The following is a 20,339-nucleotide window of genomic DNA, read 5'->3' on the forward strand; positions in this document are numbered from 1 at the left end:
TATTGATATATTATAGGAGTAGCATTCAAATTTAGTTAAGAAAATTATTTTTATTTGCATTTCCACTCTAGAGATTCGGTTCAAATGTCAGTGAGACAAAATATTAAGTGTACTGATCTAATATGGTGCATTGACATTTTACTGGGTACTTTCATCTTCCATGAAATTTGGTATATTATTTTTGTAATATTTCGTAGCTTTTAAGTAGAACACGTAATTGAAGAGAATTCAGTAATTAAATACGCATATAAAGTCTCCTTTAGCCTCCATCTATAAAATTAAATATTCGTAAAGTTCGAACTTGTACTGCCTCGATAATGTAGACAAAATATATTGACGCTACAATTGCTCATATGTAAAAGGCTTAGTGAAGTTTATATGTAGAATATAATAACACTGATATTTTTAAATAGAAATTACTTAAATTAAACCCAAAACATCATTATGATCTTAAAACAGTTTCTGTTCGAAACACGATTGTCCACAAGCCAATGCAAATTTACATTTGCATGTAACTATTTCACATCATGTACAAAATATACAAAAATAACATATAGATTAGTTATTAGCGTAACACAACATATTCATTAATGAATCTCAACACGGACACTGCCGGCTGTTCTTGAAATGTTCAATTAGTATTCTAGTTCCTGGCCGATGTTTTGTAACATTGCTTCTGCCAACACTGTTCACTGCATTAGCTATAACTTTCTTCAGTACTCCTAAATTTAGAAATCCTTTACATAGTCCCAAAGGAAAAAGTGTTGGTCCTTCAAGTCCAATCCAACCCACGGGGAGAAAAGTCCCGACATCAGTACTTCACTGTAGTGGCATCTCGTTTTGTTGGCAATGTTGGATTGCAAACTCTTCACCTGATATACGAGGTAAAGTGCAATGCACGCAGCTACGTTCAATCTCGTATCGTATAGGCGATAAATAAAACCGACCGTAATAAAGTCGTGTAATTAACACGTATATCCGGCAGTGGAAATGTTGATAGGACTCACCCCATTACACATCTGAGTTGAGGCTGAGACATTCATGGCATTGCACAGAATCTGTCGCCAGACAACGGTGTTCAATATCGAATACTTGGATCACCTCAAACTTTCTTGGAACAGAGATGTTTATCGGATTCTCAATATAAGAAGCGACATCTTGGAATCAAGGATTTCGTTTGGCAATAAATTCACTGTCACTTACACAGAGCCCAGTGAATGGGAAAGTCAGTTTAAACCTGAGAACAATAAGGGTTCAGTCTGGTACACTGATGGTTCCAAAACCTAGTCAGGAACTGGTCCTGGATTATTTGGAAATGGCACCAAGCTTTCTTTTAGCTGTCACAGCTCTCCCCATTTAAATTCAATTCAAACACTATACTGCACACATTTCGAAACCTCCGTTGCGCTGTAATTATGGATCCCATCGTTTGTATAGCAAACGAAGCATTGTCAATTTTCTTGATCACTAATTACTTTCACATCACAACATAAAACACATTATATAAATACAATGCGTGGAACGCTTATATCTTCAGCTGGGCGAGGATTATTATGTCGATTTCTTCTACAATATAATATATCAAGTAGATGCATGACATATTACGTATTTAACATATTAGACTACATAATTAAATATTTGCATCGGCTTTTGGACACTGTACTTTTATAGTATGTCATAATATTTTAATTTCCCCTGTTAAAATGTTAAATATCAGTAATTGCATTCAATTATTAAGAGCGGCATATATTAACTTCGGATTATTATAAGAAAAATAAAGTCTCAACGAAAATAAATACGCCTATTGCTAACAAGGAGAGAGTATAGTAGCGAGAAGCTGCATTAAGTCCATAGCAGCTTACGTATGAAGTGAGCTGTCATGGAACGGGTGTCATCAGCTGCCGCTGATTCTTTGTGGCCGGTTAATACAGCCCAAATGACTATTTAACAATTCTGAAACAAAATAAATAAAAAAGTAGAAAAAAATTGAAAATAGATGAATTCCTCTGTAAAGAAAGTAATAGACCCTGAAGCTTCGGACTTCAGACTTCAGTCAAAGTTGCTTCCAGGTCCAAATGATGGCCAGCGAAGCTAGTAGCGTTAGTCCTGTCACTCCTCTGGGAAACAGAGTGCCTTGATGAAAGTTCGCCAGCGAATTCTGTTTCTTGCCTACGCCTTGATCTCATTATTTAACAATTCTGAAACAAAATAAATAAAACAGTAGAAAAAAATTAAAAAATGGATGAATTCCTGTAAACAAAGTAATAGACCCAACTGAAAATTTAAAACCTCTTCCTGAACATTGTCGGCTTATGTACAGCGATGACAGAAGAAAAATTGGTGTAATTGTCTTATAATCGCTAAGATTATCGCAGGAACAAGACGATAAATTCAGCACATTTTCTCGCCTAATTTTTCACACATTGTAACAATAAGAAGTTCACAGATAAGATACATGAATACATGATTATGAAAAGAAAAACATGCAACTGACCAAGGGCGCTCGCATGGGGTAGCCAATGGTAGTAATTGCTACCACTGTTGCTATCACTGAGATTTTTATTTTTACGAGTTTTTTTTATGAGTTCGATCACGGCCGTGGTTCGATACATGTTTCCTCAAACCTCAGTAAACAATTCAACAAAAGCGCGTGCTTCAAACTATGAATACGTGCACAGGGTAATTTAGATTTCAGAACTGGCTATTTTTTTATGTTCAACTTTCTCTTTCCTTGTTCATCCGTTTCCTCTAATTTTCTAATCATCTTGCTACCATTGAGAATGGATCCTGTGGGCGCCCTTGCAACTGTCACTTTTATAGGAGATGTTGTGTGTCCAGTTTTTTTATTACTTTATTACGCTGTCTACTGAAAATAATGTGACGTGATTATAAGACAAGTTTTAGCGAGTTCCTGAAACATTTTCCGCTTATCTGTTCTCATAACTCGGTTAATTTATTTTCATTTCATGTCACTAAACTAGAGTGGTTATACGGGGACATCATTTTATTTTTACTAACATTTTTAATATTAACCTGGCTATACCTTTCTATTAACGACTGAAACAGGAAACACCGTTTGCTACCCCTTCCACGGCTGGAGTTCGATGATACCGGCGTAAAATACAAATCACTTTACTAGGTATAGGAGGGAAGAAAAGTAGTTCATCCGTTTATGTAAACTAGGAAATACCGCAATTTTGAGTTTGATAATTTTCATTAGGTTTTTGTTTAATCAAAATACAGTACTGTATTAACACTTAGTGTTTTTACTCACGAATTGAGCTATCCATTCGGACGTATTAAATATGCAGTGTATATTGTACTGTTACAGCACATTAGCGTACAATATAGAGAATTAAGTTAAATTGAAAAATAATCATAATATGGATATTTAAACACATTTTTTAAAATGGTGGCCGTTCATTTCGATACAGGCTTCAGTTCTTTTGTGCATATTATCGCACTATAGACTATTGTACCTAATTCCAATTACCAGTTTCGCCCTTCGTACGAGTAACTCATGTTGAAATAATTCGGTACCTACTCTATAAAAGAATACCTTACGTACTGGAAATTCAGTCTTCACTTCTGCCCGATCCGAAAAGATAAAATTACTCAGAAATGCTATCTACTGTCCGTCCAAGTGGTTTTGTCGCAGGGTCGTAGAAAGGGGGGGGGGAAATCACGTGACAGTTAATTACTTAACGAGGCCCTTTTATTTAAGTTATTTTAAACACTTGTATAATATTACGTAGACGTCCAATTCCTAACAGAAATTAATGTTTTCAGAAAAGAGCTAAGATAGCCCAGCTACTAGACTTAACAGAGGGGCGAACAGAAGCAGGTGGGGGAAACCGGGATGCGACGTAGGCAAACGGACGACGGTACCTGTGCGAAAATATGATTCAATATTGAAAGTTCTTTCGTCACTGGAAAACGCTAACATATTTCTGGAACGTACTATACTCGCTAACTCAGTACTGCTTACGCGCCCTTGGCTCTGTGTCGTGAACGGTTGGAAGTTTACTAGTAGAAGGGGTGGGAGTGAAGTACATTCAAAAACTCAGGTACAATAAAAATTGAAGTAAAAATAAAATGATGTCCCTGTATAAACCTGCAGTAAAAGCACCAACTGAAGGTGCTTCAACTTCATCTTTCACACCTTTATTTGAAACTGAAGAAACAGATGAAGAATCGCTGATTTTATAGCTTCGGTATTAAGTGTGTAATAACTATTTATACTATTATATCTTATATCTGGGTTTTATGACATATTTGGTAAGTTCTTATGTGTAGTGGCTTTTCGGAAATTAGGTTGGCAACACTGATGACGATGTAAATCAGCTGATCGTAAAATAATAATAGTAAGGTGTACAGCATTTTCTGAGCGGTTTTTTTATGTTCTTTTGTTAGCTATTTGATATTTCAGGACTTTCAGCGCAATTAGTATGGAATAATATTAGATATATTTTTTTTAAAGGTTGAATAAACTAAAGGTTATTGATATATTATGTTTTTTTTATTGTTATGCTGTCTCTTTAAGTTCTAGATCTTGGTCTTGAAGTAAGTCTGATCCATGTACCGGTAATTATTGTGTCATAAAGATTGAGGTACTACTGTTTACCAAGAGCAACACGTTTGCACATTCTAATAAATCGTATGCCATAGGTCATAATTCCTTGCAATTATAGGTTATGTTACTTTCAGTTATTTATTCAGAGGATAGGGCTATAGCAGGGAATTTGGAGAAATTTCATGATGATGAATTGGGTAGTGGAAATGTAGCCTACTATTATATGTTTTATTGACTTTTTCAGATTATGCGGTGGAAATATTTTCAGAGCCAGTTAAAAGGCTACTTATTAACATGAAAGTAGCAAGAGGTGAGGTCTTGATTTTTAAAGCTCCAACAGAAGACAGCATTAGTGAAAAGGATCCATACAAAAAGAGAATAGAAGAAGCTGGTTATAAGACCTCATATATTCCTGTGCTGGATTTTGAATATTTTAATTTAAATAAACTTCTTCAACACCTTCAAAATCCTGAAAAGTTCTCAGGTAAATCTGCATTCGTTACATATTTGCATTGATGTACATGGAAAGAAAATTCTCTTATGTTCTAACGATCAATACAGAACTAACTTAGTGTCATCAATTTTATGGCATCTTTAGTACGTCTATGATGAAAAAGAAACTTAAAATAAAAGTTAATCCCGGCTTAATGTTACATATTATGCTAACCTGAGCCAGCTAGTACTCATTTTTCGGCTCACTTAGGGCTGAATGGCAAATATTTTTTCAGGTCTCATTTTCACGAGTCCAAGAGCAGTGAAAGCAGTCGCATGTCTTACAGATGCCAGTGCCTTGCTTGAAGTATGGCGGAATCACCCGACATTTGTTGTGGGAGAAGGAACGGCAAATGTTTTGAAAAATGAGTTAAATCTCTGTGGTCAAGGAAGTGGTGCAGGAAATGCAGGTGCCTTGGCTGACATTATTCTTCAAAGTAAGAAGCTAACCTGTACTATTTTGTGCTGCTTTTTATTTTGTAAAGGTAATTCTGGGGGTCCACTCTACGATTTTCGAACTTTTTTTTTTCGCAAAATAAGATTTTATGCTCGATTTTCGAATTGTAATAGAAAAAAATTTCGGAAAAACATAATTTCAACTGTAACCTACCTTAAGGTATATGTACACCCACAAAACGCAAAAAATGATAAAAAAAATTAGAATTTTCAAAATATAACTATTTTAATAGAGAATTTTCTCCTCTTTAATTTGATATAAGAATTTTCGATTTATACCTTATGGTTTTTGAGATAAGTCCCATTTTCCAAAATGCTGCGTCATCAGCCACGGTCACTTACTTTTGGAGTGCATTACTTTTGGAGTGATCTTCGTAGCAGTCAATCCCCTCGTCCAGCATTGCTTGTAAAATAAACTTCTTTCTAGTCCCGAAATAGATGCATAGATATCTGGGCATGATCATTAGATTGAAAAAACTTTTTTACATAATGAAGTAATTTATAATCTTTTACTGTTAGTCATAAAACTGTAAATTTGTGTGTCAATGATGTTGTACGTCATTTTAATAAGAGTCGAAAAGGAGAAATTACAATTCTGAGGAGGATGGGCATAAACCCTGGGACAAACACCATCGCAGGATTTGTTGCATCAATGGAAATAGGGACAAAAATGCAAAAAAAACATTCAACATCTGAAGCTAAAACAAGGCGGAGTATTTGAGAGGCAGAAAGAAGCTGAAACTGGACCGACATGAAACTGCTTAAGAGGTGATATATGATGATCTTCTAGGCTCTGAAAGTTTGTGGCTCATTTCCTATAAATAGTAATTTTAGAATATTTAATTCTTTCAAACATGATATCTCAGTCAAATATGGTGATACCAAGAAGATATTGGTGTCATTTTGAAGCTTGAAATGTCCCCCAGTGCCTGACAATGAGTAAAATTACATTTATGTAAGTAATAATTAGCTATGGATTTTTGGTTAAACGAGCGTTGAGCGGATTCCGCCGATTTTGGAATAGATACCGACGCACTTAGGTTAGGTTAGGTTAGTTTAGGCTTTTATTATCCCGTCAAGATGAAGATGAAAGCGATTGTGTGTGATTTTTTGTTTTCTATGTTGGCAGTTCAAGTATGTCGGTGTCTATTCCAAAATCGGCGGAATCCGCTCAACGCTCGTTTCACCGGATTTTTTACATGATTTATGCAATATAAAATATTATTGTAACTTACATATATGGTAATATTTAATTAATGTAAATAAAAATAAAAATTAGCTCTATCTCAGGCACTAAAGAATAGTTTTAGCTATAAAACAGTGAAAAAACTGTGGTTCTAGCTTAAAAACTGCATGAGCTATCATGTTTAAAATTGCATGTCAAAATTATAAACAAAATAATTTTTAAAAACAATTTAGACAATTTCAAGGGATCTGTTCATTTCATTCTCTTTCTGGTACCGTTCTCAATTGTATAAAAATTTTACAGAGCAAAATTATACAAAACAAAATTTTTTGTATGTAAAGGTGTACATATACCTTAAACTATCACAACTTGAACTAACCTAACCTAATCTAACCTTAACTAACCCAAGCAAAACAGCCAAATTAAGCTAACCTGATAATGTTATGTTAGCTTAGGTTAGCTCAGGTAGTTATGGTTAGTTAAGGGGACCGGGACCCTGTGATATGCTCAAAATTTCCATTTTTGTTTGTTCGTTTTTTTTTTTTTTATTGATAGGCCGGGAAACAGCCACTCTCAGAGAGTTTAGCTTCTCCCGCTACAGTTGCTGTTGTACGTAGATATTCATGCTGACTGCTCTGTTTACAATACGAGTTACCCATCCCTGATTTATATTCTCTGAAAAATCATCTTTCCAATGGAAGCCTATATCATTTATGCACATTATTATTATGGAAATATATTTTTAAAAAATTTACCTATGTTGAGGAATATGTAACTGGGTTACTTTGGCAGCCATTTTCCGTAAGTTTGTATATTTCTCTATATAGTGTACCATATCTCAGCTTGTAGCAGTTAGATTTAGCCTATTTCAAATTTTTTGTTATAAATAAATGCTTTGAAATTACTTTTGTGGATAGTTGTTTCATAATGACGACTTTTCGATTTTCATTTTATTATCGAAAAGTCATTGATTTCTGCATCCATAAATTAGCATGCTTAAAAATAAATTTTCGTGCCTAGAAGTACTTTTAAGCATGCTAATTAGAAATACTGACAACATAAATTCCAAGTATTTATTTATTATAAATATTCACAATAGCAAAACAATCACCATAGCCTACTACATATCCAAAGACCATGAAATCTATCTCTTTCCATATGAATGTGATGCTCTTTCGTCTTTAACATCATAAGTTAGCTATTGCGAGAGAACGAATCAACAGTTTTATTCTCTTTAAAATATAAATATACATTAGGGATTCTCGAGTGACTGTCTAAAAAATCTTGTATGAAACACTTGCGAAACTAGCTTTTTAAGCATCTGCTGTGTTGTCCACCTGCCCTTCGGGTCAGTGGACAATTTTCACTTCTCGTGCCTAAAATGCTATCATTTCGCAACTTGTTGCATAAATAGTCATTTTCACTTACATCACATATCTCAAGAATCTGATATTACTTCCATTTTCCGGGAAGGTCTTCAATTTAATGCGTGTGAAGCTTATTTTTCTTTGCTAGATAACAAAGTTGTTCATTACAGACAGATACGAGTACCCTCTCTTGTTTCCATGTGGAAATCTGAAACGAGACGAACTTCCCACTCGACTTGCCGAAGGAGGTGTGAATCTAGTCCAAGTTACAGTTTATCGCACACAAGTTCATCAGCAACTTGAACAAAGGTTACAAGAAGTTGTTCATCAAAGTGATGGCTTCCCAGAAGTGGTGGTATATTTCAGTCCTTCTGGATTGAAGTTCACAGTTCCCATCCTCCACAAACTGGAAGTTCCTCTAGAAGAGCTGAAGGTAAAGAGGTTTTGGAATAAAATATTATAAACGTAGCTACTAGACTAGTTAATAACAGAAATGATTTTTTTTTTAATGTCATCCTTAAATTTGTGTTTCGGTTTCTGCCATTTTTGTCACGTATTCTTGAATTGTCATGATTAAATATTTCTGTCTTTAAATCTTGATAAACTTTTAGTATTTAGTTTTTATTTTTACTCACACAGATGAGAAATGTTTGACACCTAGTGTAGAGGATAAATTGCATATTATATTTAAATAGCACTGTGGAAAAGAAATAATATTCGTAGGATACTTACTTACTGGTTTTTAAGGAACCCAGAGGTTCATTGCTGCCCTCACATAAGCCCCCCATCGGTCCCTATCCTGAGCAAAATTAATCCATTCTCTATCATCATATCCCACCTCCCTCAAATCCATTTTAATATTATCTTCCCATCTACATCTCAGCCTCCCTAAAGGTCTTTTTCCCTCCGGCCTCCAACTAACACTCTATATGCATTTCTGGATTCGCTCATACGTGCTACATGCCCTGCCCATCTCAAACGTCAGGATTTAATGTTCCTAATTATGTCAGATGAAGAATACAATGCGTGCAGTTCTGTGTTGTGTAACTTTCTCCATTCTCCTGTAACTTCATCCCTCTTAGCCCCAAATATTTTCCTATGAATCTTATTCTCAAACACCCGTAGTCTCTGTTCCTCTCTCAAAGTGAGAGTCCAAGTTTCACAACCATAAAGAACAACCGGTAATATAACTGTTTTATAAATTCTAACCTTAAGATTTTTCGACAGCAGACTAGATGATAAAAGTTTCTCAACCGAATAATAACAGGCATTTCCCATATTTATTCTGTGTTTAATTTCCTCCCGAGTATCATTTATATTTGTTACTGTTGCTCCCAGATATTTGAACTTCTCCACCTCTTCAAAAGATAAATTTCCAATTTTTATATTTCCATTTCGTAATATTCATAGGATACAAAAAAAAAAGTATTATTTTTGGGGGAGGGGTTTGCAATTTTCATAGAGCATTCATTCATTCGTTTTCTGCTCAAGTGCATGTCCTTCACTGCAAACCCACCATTGTCAATCTTCTCTTTTTCTGCCTTCTTGTTAGTCTCTGCATACGATCCATATATCTTAATGTTGTCTATTATCTGATATCTTCTTCTGCCCTGAACTTTTCTCTTGTTCACCATTCCTTCCAGTGTATTCTTCAGTAGGCAGTATCTTCTTAGCCAAGTGACCCAGTCAATTCCTTTTTTTCTTCCTGATCAGTTTCAGCATCATTCTTTTTTCATCCACTCTTTCCAACACAGCTTCATTTCTTATTTTGTCTGTCCACTTCACACTCTCTATTCTTCTCCATATCCATATTTCAAATGCTTCTAGTCGTTCTCTTCACTTCGTCATAATGACCGTGTTTCTAGCCCATACAATGCCACACTTCACACAAAGCACTTTACTAGCCTTAGTTCTTTTTCAGAGGTCCACAGAAAATACTCCTTTTTCTATTAAAAGCTTCCTTGGCCATTGCTATCCTCCTTTTGACTTCCTGGCAGCAGCTCATGTTACTACTTATAGTACACCCCACGTATTTGAAGCTGTCCACTTGCTCTACTCTCTCATTTCGAATTTTCACGTTTACCTTCTTTATTTTTCATTCGTCATGTTTGCATTTATCTTCATCCCATACTGCTCACAGCTGTCACTTAGCTCCAGTAGCATATCTTTTAGTATCTTCTCCTCTTCTGCTAACTCCATATCATCAGATAGAACAATAAGTGAGCAGTTATTATCTAACAAAGATACTGTTACTGAGTTCGTGTCGAAACTCCCCTCAAACTGTGCACACAGATGTTCACAGCAGGTTAAAAAAAAATATCTGCTGCCTATAGTAAGTACAGAAAGAGTCAAACCTGAGGGACTGTTACTCCTATGGAACTAGTCTTGCAAGCAGATCACCAGCTGTTGTAGATAACGTTTCAGCACTACATTCTGGGAAGTGATCTTTTGTGTAACTAGTGAATTTACAGAAATGAGAATCTTACCTCAATTTCGTGTAGCAGTTGCTCAAAATGTATGTTTTTTTTTACAAACATGCAGATACCTCCCTCCATGTTGTTTTGATACTCTTAAAAATTTACTTTCAAGAACAAAACCAGTTTGTTTATTAATTCAAGGAAATCTGACTTAGCCAGTGCTCAGGAAAATAAAATATACTGACATCTTTTAAGTCTTGTTTTACTACAATATTATTTTATATGATCAATTGAATCATGCCACCGAACAATGCTGTATGAAGGCTTGTCAAAAAGTTACAAGACAAGTTATGTAAAATGAGAAAAGCGCACAGTGTAGGGCTCTATGCACTGTGGTAGTGAGCGGTAACTATCTGTTGATATGCCAAGTTGTGTCTTTCTGTGCTGACCAGGGACTGTGTGATGAGTAATTGCTCAGAGATTCGTTAAGAAGGGGGTTTTACTGTATGTATTTTATTGTTCCCAGTAGTTGTAGGAATTTAGAGAGTCTTACTTCCTAGCTCCTTGCACTCTTGGTATTACAAAAATACCCATTTTCGTCTGTGTCGCATAATTGTAACAATTAGCAGAAATATCACCATAGGACACTTAGGGGAGACTGTTGTACCTTTAAACATTTTTCACATTTTATTTTTTTTTTTTTAATTTTGGGAAATGAAATTTTTTAAATGAAAAAATGCTTGAAATAATTATTGAAGATTCCTTTACAACATCCTGTATGTATTTTCCTGTTTTACAGATCTATTAAGGATGGAAAAAATAAAATGAAGAGATATGTAATGTGTTCAAAGGTACAACAGGATCATGTACCTTGGAACATACCCTCTTGTAAGTTGGAACATGAAATATACAGTAGGTGGGAATATAGCTGTAAAAACTAACAATCATATTTAAAATGTATTTTCAATCATAAACTAGAGCAGACTTCTCTGATTGAGATTTCCTGGAGGACCAATAATTGCTTCAACAGCTTTCTTCAAGACATCCGAATCAGTACGTCTTTCCTTTTTTCGACATGCCTCTGAAGTTTCCTATAATAACCAGATATGCCTCGTTGATTATCACTGTCACTATTGCTCATAATAAACTATTACAATGGTCATAAATACATGTATTTCCTCACTACGGTTGTACTCGTTTGTGTGGTTACAACAACACTGGGGACCTCTTTAACTCCAGACTTACTTTGTGACATGACCTTAAAATAAAAGAAAAACAAAAACCGATAGTATTGTGTAATTTGGAACTTGTTCCGTGGTACAAGATGTTTTGTGTTCAAAGGTACAAGAGGGTGCACGTTTAAACAAATATGGCTCCGAAAACTAGAGAGTCAAATAAATCATGGAAATTAAAATATGTTATTACTCACCAGATGATAGGGAACACACCGTACTTGAAAGATATTAACAAATGCAATCTGGTTTTGTGTTAGAAAACATACATCAATGAACGAAATGTTTACTTTTGGTACTAAAAAACTTCTTTTGTCCATGGAACTCACACTTTGCAATAAGTCAAACTGAAACTACGACCAAAGCTACTTAGCGGCTTTTTCTACAGTCTACTTCATTTTGAGTCCTCTAGGTCGCAGCAAAAATTAAAAAACAAAAAATGTTCAAAGGTACACTATGCTAAAGGTACAACAGTCTCCCCTACAATTCATACGAAGAGTGCTGATATTTTGTGTATAATCTGTATAGAACTTTTTCATTTGTATTTAAAAAGAGAAGAAACAGCTCTGTTTTTATTTTAACAAAAAACTCAAACTGTAACTAACTTATAAGGTTTGTTCCAGCACGGTTCAGAATCGGTTCTGAATTGCCTGCTCATGCGCAGTAGTTTAATGTATGTTCCAACAAGATTTCGAACCGATTCTGAACTCCCAGTTATCTGTTCCAATGTGATTTGGAACTCATTCTCAATTAAGAGCAGAAGTGGGAATTCCGAATTGTTGACGCATGCGCAAATGGTTTAATCTGAAGTTATGGTTAAAATGCTTCGAGACTAAGCAGGTTAAAATAAAAAAAAAGTCGATCATGAGTGATATATTTTATGACGAATTGAGTTCATAAGATGAATATAATTTTAATATGAGAAGAATCTCCGAAGGCTGTGAAAGAGGAGTTCAAGAAACGTTCCAACAACGTAAAATCCTGAAATAGTTCTGACACCGTACACAATTGGCTCATGCGTCGAAAGAAATTCGGTATTAGTTCAGAGTGCGTTCTGAATTGCTTCCTGGAACAAACCTATAATAATTAGATATGCCTTGGTGGTAATTAAAGTCAAATATTATGTTAATTTATTATTTATTGTTAATAGATTTCATAATATTTACTGTAGATAATTAATTCATTGTCTTTTTTTTCAGTTTGTTGCAATTGGACCAACAACACAAGAAGCCATTTTAGATTATAATTTGAAAGTATGGTCAGTTGCATCAAGACCAACACCAGAGCATCTTTTAGAAGCTGTTCTGAAGTGTTAATTCTGCTTTAATCGAAGTATGACTTCAAATCTTGTAAAAATAATGAATATACGATGTACAAAAATGTACAAAGTTGTTCAGTATCGGTATGTGTTACTATAGAGTGATTTTTTACGCGTTCTGCTTCTGTCAGACTCCACATAGTCAGCCATGATGCATCACTACTGAACAGAAAAATGTTCAATTGATTCTTCTGTACATCAAGTTTAAATATAATTTGCATTATGAATGAGATATAACGTGAAATTGAATACTTTTGTAACTCTAAAAAATTTTATGGGAAGTTTGCTTTAAAATGCATAATTGAGATAAATCACAGATCGAGAATCAAATCAAAGCACAAGATAAGATTATTATATTTTTTGGCACATTCAAGGAACTGAGCAGCACCAAAACTTCTGCTTACAGTACCAAAATGTTTAATAACAAATCCCATTTGTTTTGAGCCAATAATCGATCAACAAAGATGAATGAGAAAAGAAGGTCCATTTATATCCTGACAGTTTCATATGTTAACGGATACTGCATTTGTTTGTTTGGGAGCCATACACATTAGATATTGGCAGATAATGACCACTGTGTTATGTTTAATTTGAAGTTTCCATTGTCAGTGTAGTTTTTCAGTAACAATTTTATTTCATGAGTTCATTTGACTTTTTTGTCTAGCAGTGATACATTAGGTTTGTTCCAGCAAGCAATTCAGAATGCGTTCTGAACTAATACCGAACTTCTTTCAACGCATGCTCCAGTTGTGTATGGTGTCAGAACTAGTTCGGTATTTTACGTTTTTGGAACGTTTCTTGAACTGTCCTTTCACGGCCTTCGAGTTTCTTCTTATATCAAAATTATATTCATCTTCTGAACTTAATTTTTGTAAAATATATCGCTATCACCTTCCAAATCACTCATGATTCACTATTTTTTTATTTTAACCTGCCTAGTCTCGAAGCATTTTAATCATAACTTCAGATTAAACCATCTGCGCATGTGTCATCAATTCAGAATTCCCAGTTCCTGCTCTTGAGAATCAATTTCACTTGTTCCGAATGAGTTCTAAAGAATGTTAGAACAGGGAACTGGGAGTTCAGTATCGGTTTGGAATCAGTTCTAGTCTTGTTGGAACATATATTGAGCTACTGTGTATGATCAGCCAGTTCAGAATTGATTCTGAACCGTGCTGGAACAAATCTATTGTCTGCCAAGTGGGTTCTGTTAGTAGTACAACATTGCATAAAATACTCTCTGTAGTTGTGACTGTGATCTTTCATGAACATGTGAGTGATCTATAAGGCTGCTTGCTCTTCGAATACTATGGAAGACAGACGTGTAAATGCACTGCTAAAAAAATTAGAGGGAGATTATTGTAAAATGACATATAACTTTAACAATTCTAATCTTGTTTACTTATCACTTAAAGGACTGAAGTTTCAAAGAGAATGCAAGTCTAGTTTTTCAGGTGAAGCTCCCTGTAAAGCAGATTTGAATGATTTCAAGGGAAAAAAATGTTCTGGGGTCGGGTATCGATCCCAGGACCTCTGATTGAATGTACCAGTGCTCTACCAACTGAACTACCGAGGAACTCCACCTGACACCGTCTCAATTTTTCCCTTTATATCCACACAACTCGCATGGGCTGATGAGACGCCAGAGACCCACATCGAGTGCGCACAACTCTGTGAGACTTGGAATTGTGGTTTTCTGTTTATTATGCAAATCTAGTTTTTCAGGTAAAGCTCCCTGTAAAGCAGATTTGAATAATTTCAAAGAGAAGTTTGTCAGGCAGCATAAATCAAAGTGAAAACTCCCTTCATGTAAGCACATTTGTTGTTGTTGTTTTCTAATGCCAGGCATTTGACAATAAAGTTATTTGACCTCTTGCACGCCAATATTTTTCAAAGATATTGTCATGGTTAGCCACTGACGCACAGATTTTGAGATGTTCTGAATCCATTTCTTGATTTGAGTTGCACAATGGGCAGTTAGGGGACTGATATATTCCAATTCTATGCAGATGCTTGGCCAAACAGTCATGGCCTGTTGCCAATCTAAATGCAGCTACAGACGATTTTCGTGGTAAATCGGGAATCAACTGTGGATTATGATGCAGAGAGTTCCATTTTTTCCCTTGAAATTGTGGTATCAAATTTTGTTGATTAAACAAGACTTCAATGTCTGGTATATTTACTGTACACCTCTAACACTACTCATACCATCGAGGTTGTTTCCAATCATATCTCATTTGTCAGTTTGAGGAATGTCTCAATTTTCCAGAAAGGTGACTTCAACTTGCTGTAGTCTGAGGGACTTCTGGACTGTTTATCTTCTGACCCAAACCATCAGAAATAGGCATCACATGATCCAGCACAACAGCATTCTGCCTGCTGCATTAAGTCGACATCTAATAATGGCAATGTCTGTTTCCTTGTCTATGGTGATGCCATCCCACATTATAATATATAGAGTCGGAGCAAAATTTATCCATTTTCTGGACTTCAGCTTCTGGAAAAAACGCCCACCAGGATGACGATATATGAACAGACTAGGGTTGCCAAGTGTCCCGTATTTGAGATATGTGAAACTTGTCCTGTATGAAATCCATACGGGACATAAAAAATTCCGTATTTACGGACTTTGTCATAGACAGCCTATAGTTTTGTATTATTCTTTTCCCTTACTGTTTGTACGGATATTGTGTTGTGGGATTATGGTAATCAGTCAATCTTTTTAATATATCCAGCTGTTTGCTGACAACATAAGTCCACTATAGTCTATTCAGTTTTTCTTTTTCATGAGAAATGAGGGGTATATTGATCAGAGTTCATTATAGATGCCTGTTGCTAGTAGCCAGAGTTGGGGTGTAGTCAATATATTGTGACAGCTGCAACGGGGTTCGAACACGCGTCCGACAGGGCGTGCGGCAGACGAAACGCTGGTACGGGGAGCATCTGCATGCTGAAGGGCAGAGGGGGTGTATTACGTCAACGCGGCGAGGGGAGGTTGCACGCGCAACTGCTACTTGGGGAGTGAAGGGGGGACGGACCTTCCCAAATCGTCCAAAGGAGTCCGTCGAAGTGGAGATATCCAGATAATTCGAGAGAGCTATCTCAGGACACCTGTAGAAATTTCTCGTAACTATGGTTTAGCTATAAAAGAAGAAACACGAGCGAACTTGAGCAGTTTTCAGTTTATTCAGCCATTCAGTGAGTAAGCCAGTGAACAGAGCAAGCCAGCCAGTCTTGTGTACCGGAGTTCGACTTGAGTGTGCGTCCGCAACTGTGTCAGCATCCGAAGGCCTGAGTTCGAGTGCAGTGGACCGCAGTTGGAGGGACCTGAGTTCGAGTGCAGTGGACCGCAGTTGGAGGGACCTGAGTTCGAGTACAGTGGACTGTCTCTGAAGGTCTGTGGTTCGAGATACTGTGAACTCGAGTGACTGAGCTAGAAGAACTGTGAACTGAAAACTAACAGTTCATTGTTGTTCGTAATAGTCCAAGTAAATTGTCATTGTCGTCAGTGGAGTGCACTAACAAATACTGTGTTACTGTGTGGAGAGCAAATCCTATTGTTGAGAGAATAAAGTTACATTGTTATTGAGTTGAAATAAATTTACAGTATACTGCAGGGCTGTGTCTTCTGCAACTGGTACTGATGATTTTAATTTACTTCTTTTGTGGTTTATGGATGGACAGTATAGAAGAATGTGTTCCAGATCTTCATCATGATTATTACACCACAGACAAGTAGGATTATCAGAAATGTGAAATCGGTGTAGGTACAATTGAGTGGCAATGTGACCTGTTCTGGCTCTTGTTAAAAATGTTTGAACATGTCTGGGCAAGTTTTTGTACATTTCCAGATCATTTGGTTTCTTTTGTACAGACTGTAAAATTTTTCCTTTGTCAGAAGAGAGCCAATTGTTTATAAAATGAGACTACTGAAACAAAAGCACTGGAGGGTAGAGATATCACTTGAAGAGGGCTTGGTTGCAAATATGTTGCCTGTTTTGCAATATTATCGACTTTCTTGTTTCCAGGTATACCACAATGACTAGGTATCCATTGAAATGTTATTTCCTTTTGGAGTTTTCTTAGTTTACTTGTTTCTGAATTGGAATAATTCTATGTGCATATAGGTTTGGTACATATTTAATTATATTAAATATAGCCCCCTTGGAGTCAGTAAGGGCCGTATTCATAGACATTTTTAGCGCGGGCTTGCAGTGGATGATCAGCATTTTTCGTATTTATAAACCAGTGTTAGCGATAGGATATGATTTGAATTCTGTACAAGTAACCAGTGGATAGCCGGGGCTAGCTTAGTACGCTTGTAGCGCGTGCTGCAAAATGTCTATGAATAGCACCCTAAGTATGCAAATAGATTTTTCAGAAATTTGAGTAACACACTGAAGAGCAGCATCAATAGCTAGCAATTCAGTGTCAAGACTGGAGGAGGATGAACATGGTATGAAATAACTTTCTTGATATTTTGGAATATAATACCCTGCTCCTGATGTCCCATTATTAGGATTTAGAGATTCATCTGTATAAATTTGAAGATGATCCTTATATGTGCTGCAGAGTAGTTCCATGGCATCTAACTTAAGAATGTGTGGAGGGTCATTTTTGAAATGATTTCCTGGAATTTGTATGCTATGTTCTGGAATCACCCATTTCCATGGAGGAATTTCGTTCACAACTGGAGTTTTAGCAATGAATGTGTCTGTGATCTAGATTGGTATTTCTTCTTTGTTTATTTTACAGAAATTGCACAGGATATTATCTGACAGTTTGAAGAACATCTGAGATCTGGATGAGGCTTGCAATTTTAAATGTATTTTTAGATCCTTTTGTAATAGGAATTATGGTAAGAAACCAGTCACTTTTTATTAACATCAATGTCTTTAGAAACGTGACAATAAAGCAAATAAATTTAATAGGGTGTCCACATTCTGAAAAGTCAGTAGTAGTCTGAGAGAAATCAGGAAAGCTAAATTTGGTCATGGTTAAAACTAATTTAAACTAAACATACTGTAAACATAATACTGTAGCTGCTCATAAACTGTTTGAGAGTTGGGGGAGGCAAATTTTAGCACTGCCTAGGGCCCTGGACTTATTCCCTTCCACCATTGTGACTGCCCGAGCCTCTTACATCTCATTCAGATACCTCATGATGTCCAACTCAATATAAACAACCATATTGACCTGAGTTGCGCACTCCAATCCCCTAGACTGCGTTGGAAGCAATGATACTTATCACACAGCCACTTTGATTCCGTTAATGTCTTCGTAAATAGTGAAGGCGCAGAATGTTTGTTTGGTTGGTGATTTATATAACCAAACCATGCATGTATAATAAATGTGCAATACAATTTGTAACTTCAATATTCTTTACGAATTTTTATAGTTAAACGCATGTCCCTTTAATTTTTTTACCAGTGTATATATTATGTATGATTTAACTATTCTCTCCAGTGTTATTCATTGTAAATTGTATGTATGTGCACTGTTAATTGCTTGCTAAATATTTATTTTTAATAAAATTATTTGAGAAGTTTATTTGTTATTTCCATCCCACTTTTCCTTCTATCTGTAGGATTACGTCAAAAAGTTATCAGTAAATTGTTACTCAATCTCAAAGGTACGCTTGAATATCAATCTGCAGATAGCATTTGTTTTCTAAGTAGAAATATAGACACATTAAAGGAAACCTACACAATGCTAAATAATGTAATCGTCAAGGGTTTGAGATTAACCAAAGTTTTTTTCATTTTACTAATGGCTGGTAATTTGTAGGCCAAAACGAAGGGTTCTAACAGAAGTAAAACTTGATATTGGTGCATCACTTGAACGTTCTGCTAATAAATCTTTACATCGTGTTGCACAAGAAGTAGGGGTATCAAAAACTTCAGCCCATATGGCTACTAAACTTTTAAAATTGAAACCTTAGAGAGTTACTGTAGTCCAAGAATTACGGCCACATGACGACCAAAGTCGAGTGAATTTCGCGGCTGAATGCTAATGGACACCACTTTCAGCAACTCCTGTAACACAGGTTAGTAAAAAAAAATGACTATTGCATGCATGTCATTAATTAATGAAAGTTATATAAGTGCAATACCCCGGAGATTACGGATCTAAAATGCCGCGTGTTACCTGCGTCCTACAGACTTATTTCCGTCGGCGTTCTTCGGATCGAGCGTGACGTGACCGCACTGTAGCTTTGCCCCGAGAGAGGAAACTCGCTCCAACGTCACAGGCAGGGTACAAATTAAGATTTCTGATGGGGGGGGGGTAGAATTCTAGATAGAGAATACCATGCGTAACATTATTATCTTTATTCGATACGGCTCAACGCTTGGTCGCACTGAGTTGCTTATCTTGCATCTTGATCATAATAATGATTATATCCATGAGCAGCTTAATAGCACTTTATGCAACGAGCCTATAATGATAGTAATTAAGACGCGAGTATGTTTGTTTATGAAACGAGCGCAAGCGAGTTTCATAATTTTCATACGAGCGTCTTAATTACCATTATAGGCAAGTTTCCTACGACTTTTTATGCTCGACCATATTTCTAACTTGAAATTATTCATAAGTATTCATTTTATTCGTATCTGACTGGAGAGCGGAAGTGACCTTGTGCATAGCTCGTAAATTGTGAGATGTGCGCAGAAGCGAAAGTTTTGATTTTTTCAGAGGAACAATAATGTCATTGACCTTGATACAATCTAGAGAATAACATGAACTAATTTTTATATAACCTGGAAATTGATTTAGAATTGAAAAACGAGATGACATATTGAATTTATTTGAATATTATTTACAATTAACGCTAATTATTATAGTAACAGAACATAACCTTCTGCGACAGTATTGGACTTCCAGCCTCCGTGACGTTTCCCTCGTCTTTCGATTGCATATCCGAGAATAATCGAAAACCTGAACTTTAATGAATAGGTGTACTTTAATGACATGCATTAAAGGACTGCTACTAGGTGTATAATTACATTTCGGCATGGTCGAGCGTAAAATAAGATGTGTAATTCCTAAGTTATTGATTGTTGTCAGCTTGCCGGTGATACATTAATATTATTTTCTTTGCTTACTTTATATTTTATAAAGTCTCGGCATTACTGCTGAATGACAGACACGCAACAACTCCGTCAACAAATGTAATTATTGCCCTGGTTCGCGTAGGTTTTTGCTCATCGATAGTAGCTAGAGTGCTTGGAGTCCAGTTCCATAATCTTGTGGACTTCATGACGTGTAAAATGGGGGCAGTTGTTGACGCAGGTGGTTTG

At 35.9% G+C, this 20,339-nt stretch overlaps 1 protein-coding gene across 3 annotated transcripts; it reads left to right on the forward strand.

The window, feature by feature from the left end:
- Positions 1–4,342: 4,342 nt before the first annotated feature.
- LOC138694342 (uroporphyrinogen-III synthase-like) lies at positions 4,343–18,591 on the forward strand. Of its 3 annotated transcripts, none has more exons than XM_069817983.1 (5): positions 4,343–4,369; positions 4,818–5,057; positions 5,302–5,502; positions 8,245–8,507; positions 12,923–18,591. In XM_069817983.1, the coding sequence occupies exons 2-5, from the start codon at positions 4,868–4,870 to the stop codon at positions 13,037–13,039; spliced, it is 771 nt and encodes a 256-aa protein (XP_069674084.1). In that variant the 5' UTR covers positions 4,343–4,369; positions 4,818–4,867; the 3' UTR covers positions 13,040–18,591. The 3 variants fall into 3 exon arrangements, with proteins under 3 accessions (XP_069674084.1, XP_069674074.1, XP_069674066.1); XM_069817973.1 differs by lacking the exon at positions 4,343–4,369 and adding an exon at positions 4,385–4,496; XM_069817965.1 differs by lacking the exon at positions 4,343–4,369 and adding an exon at positions 4,418–4,563.
- Positions 18,592–20,339: the final 1,748 nt, after the last annotated feature.

This window comes from Periplaneta americana, chromosome 1, assembly GCF_040183065.1.
Source record: "Periplaneta americana isolate PAMFEO1 chromosome 1, P.americana_PAMFEO1_priV1, whole genome shotgun sequence".
Lineage (NCBI taxonomy): Eukaryota > Metazoa > Arthropoda > Insecta > Blattodea > Blattidae > Periplaneta > Periplaneta americana.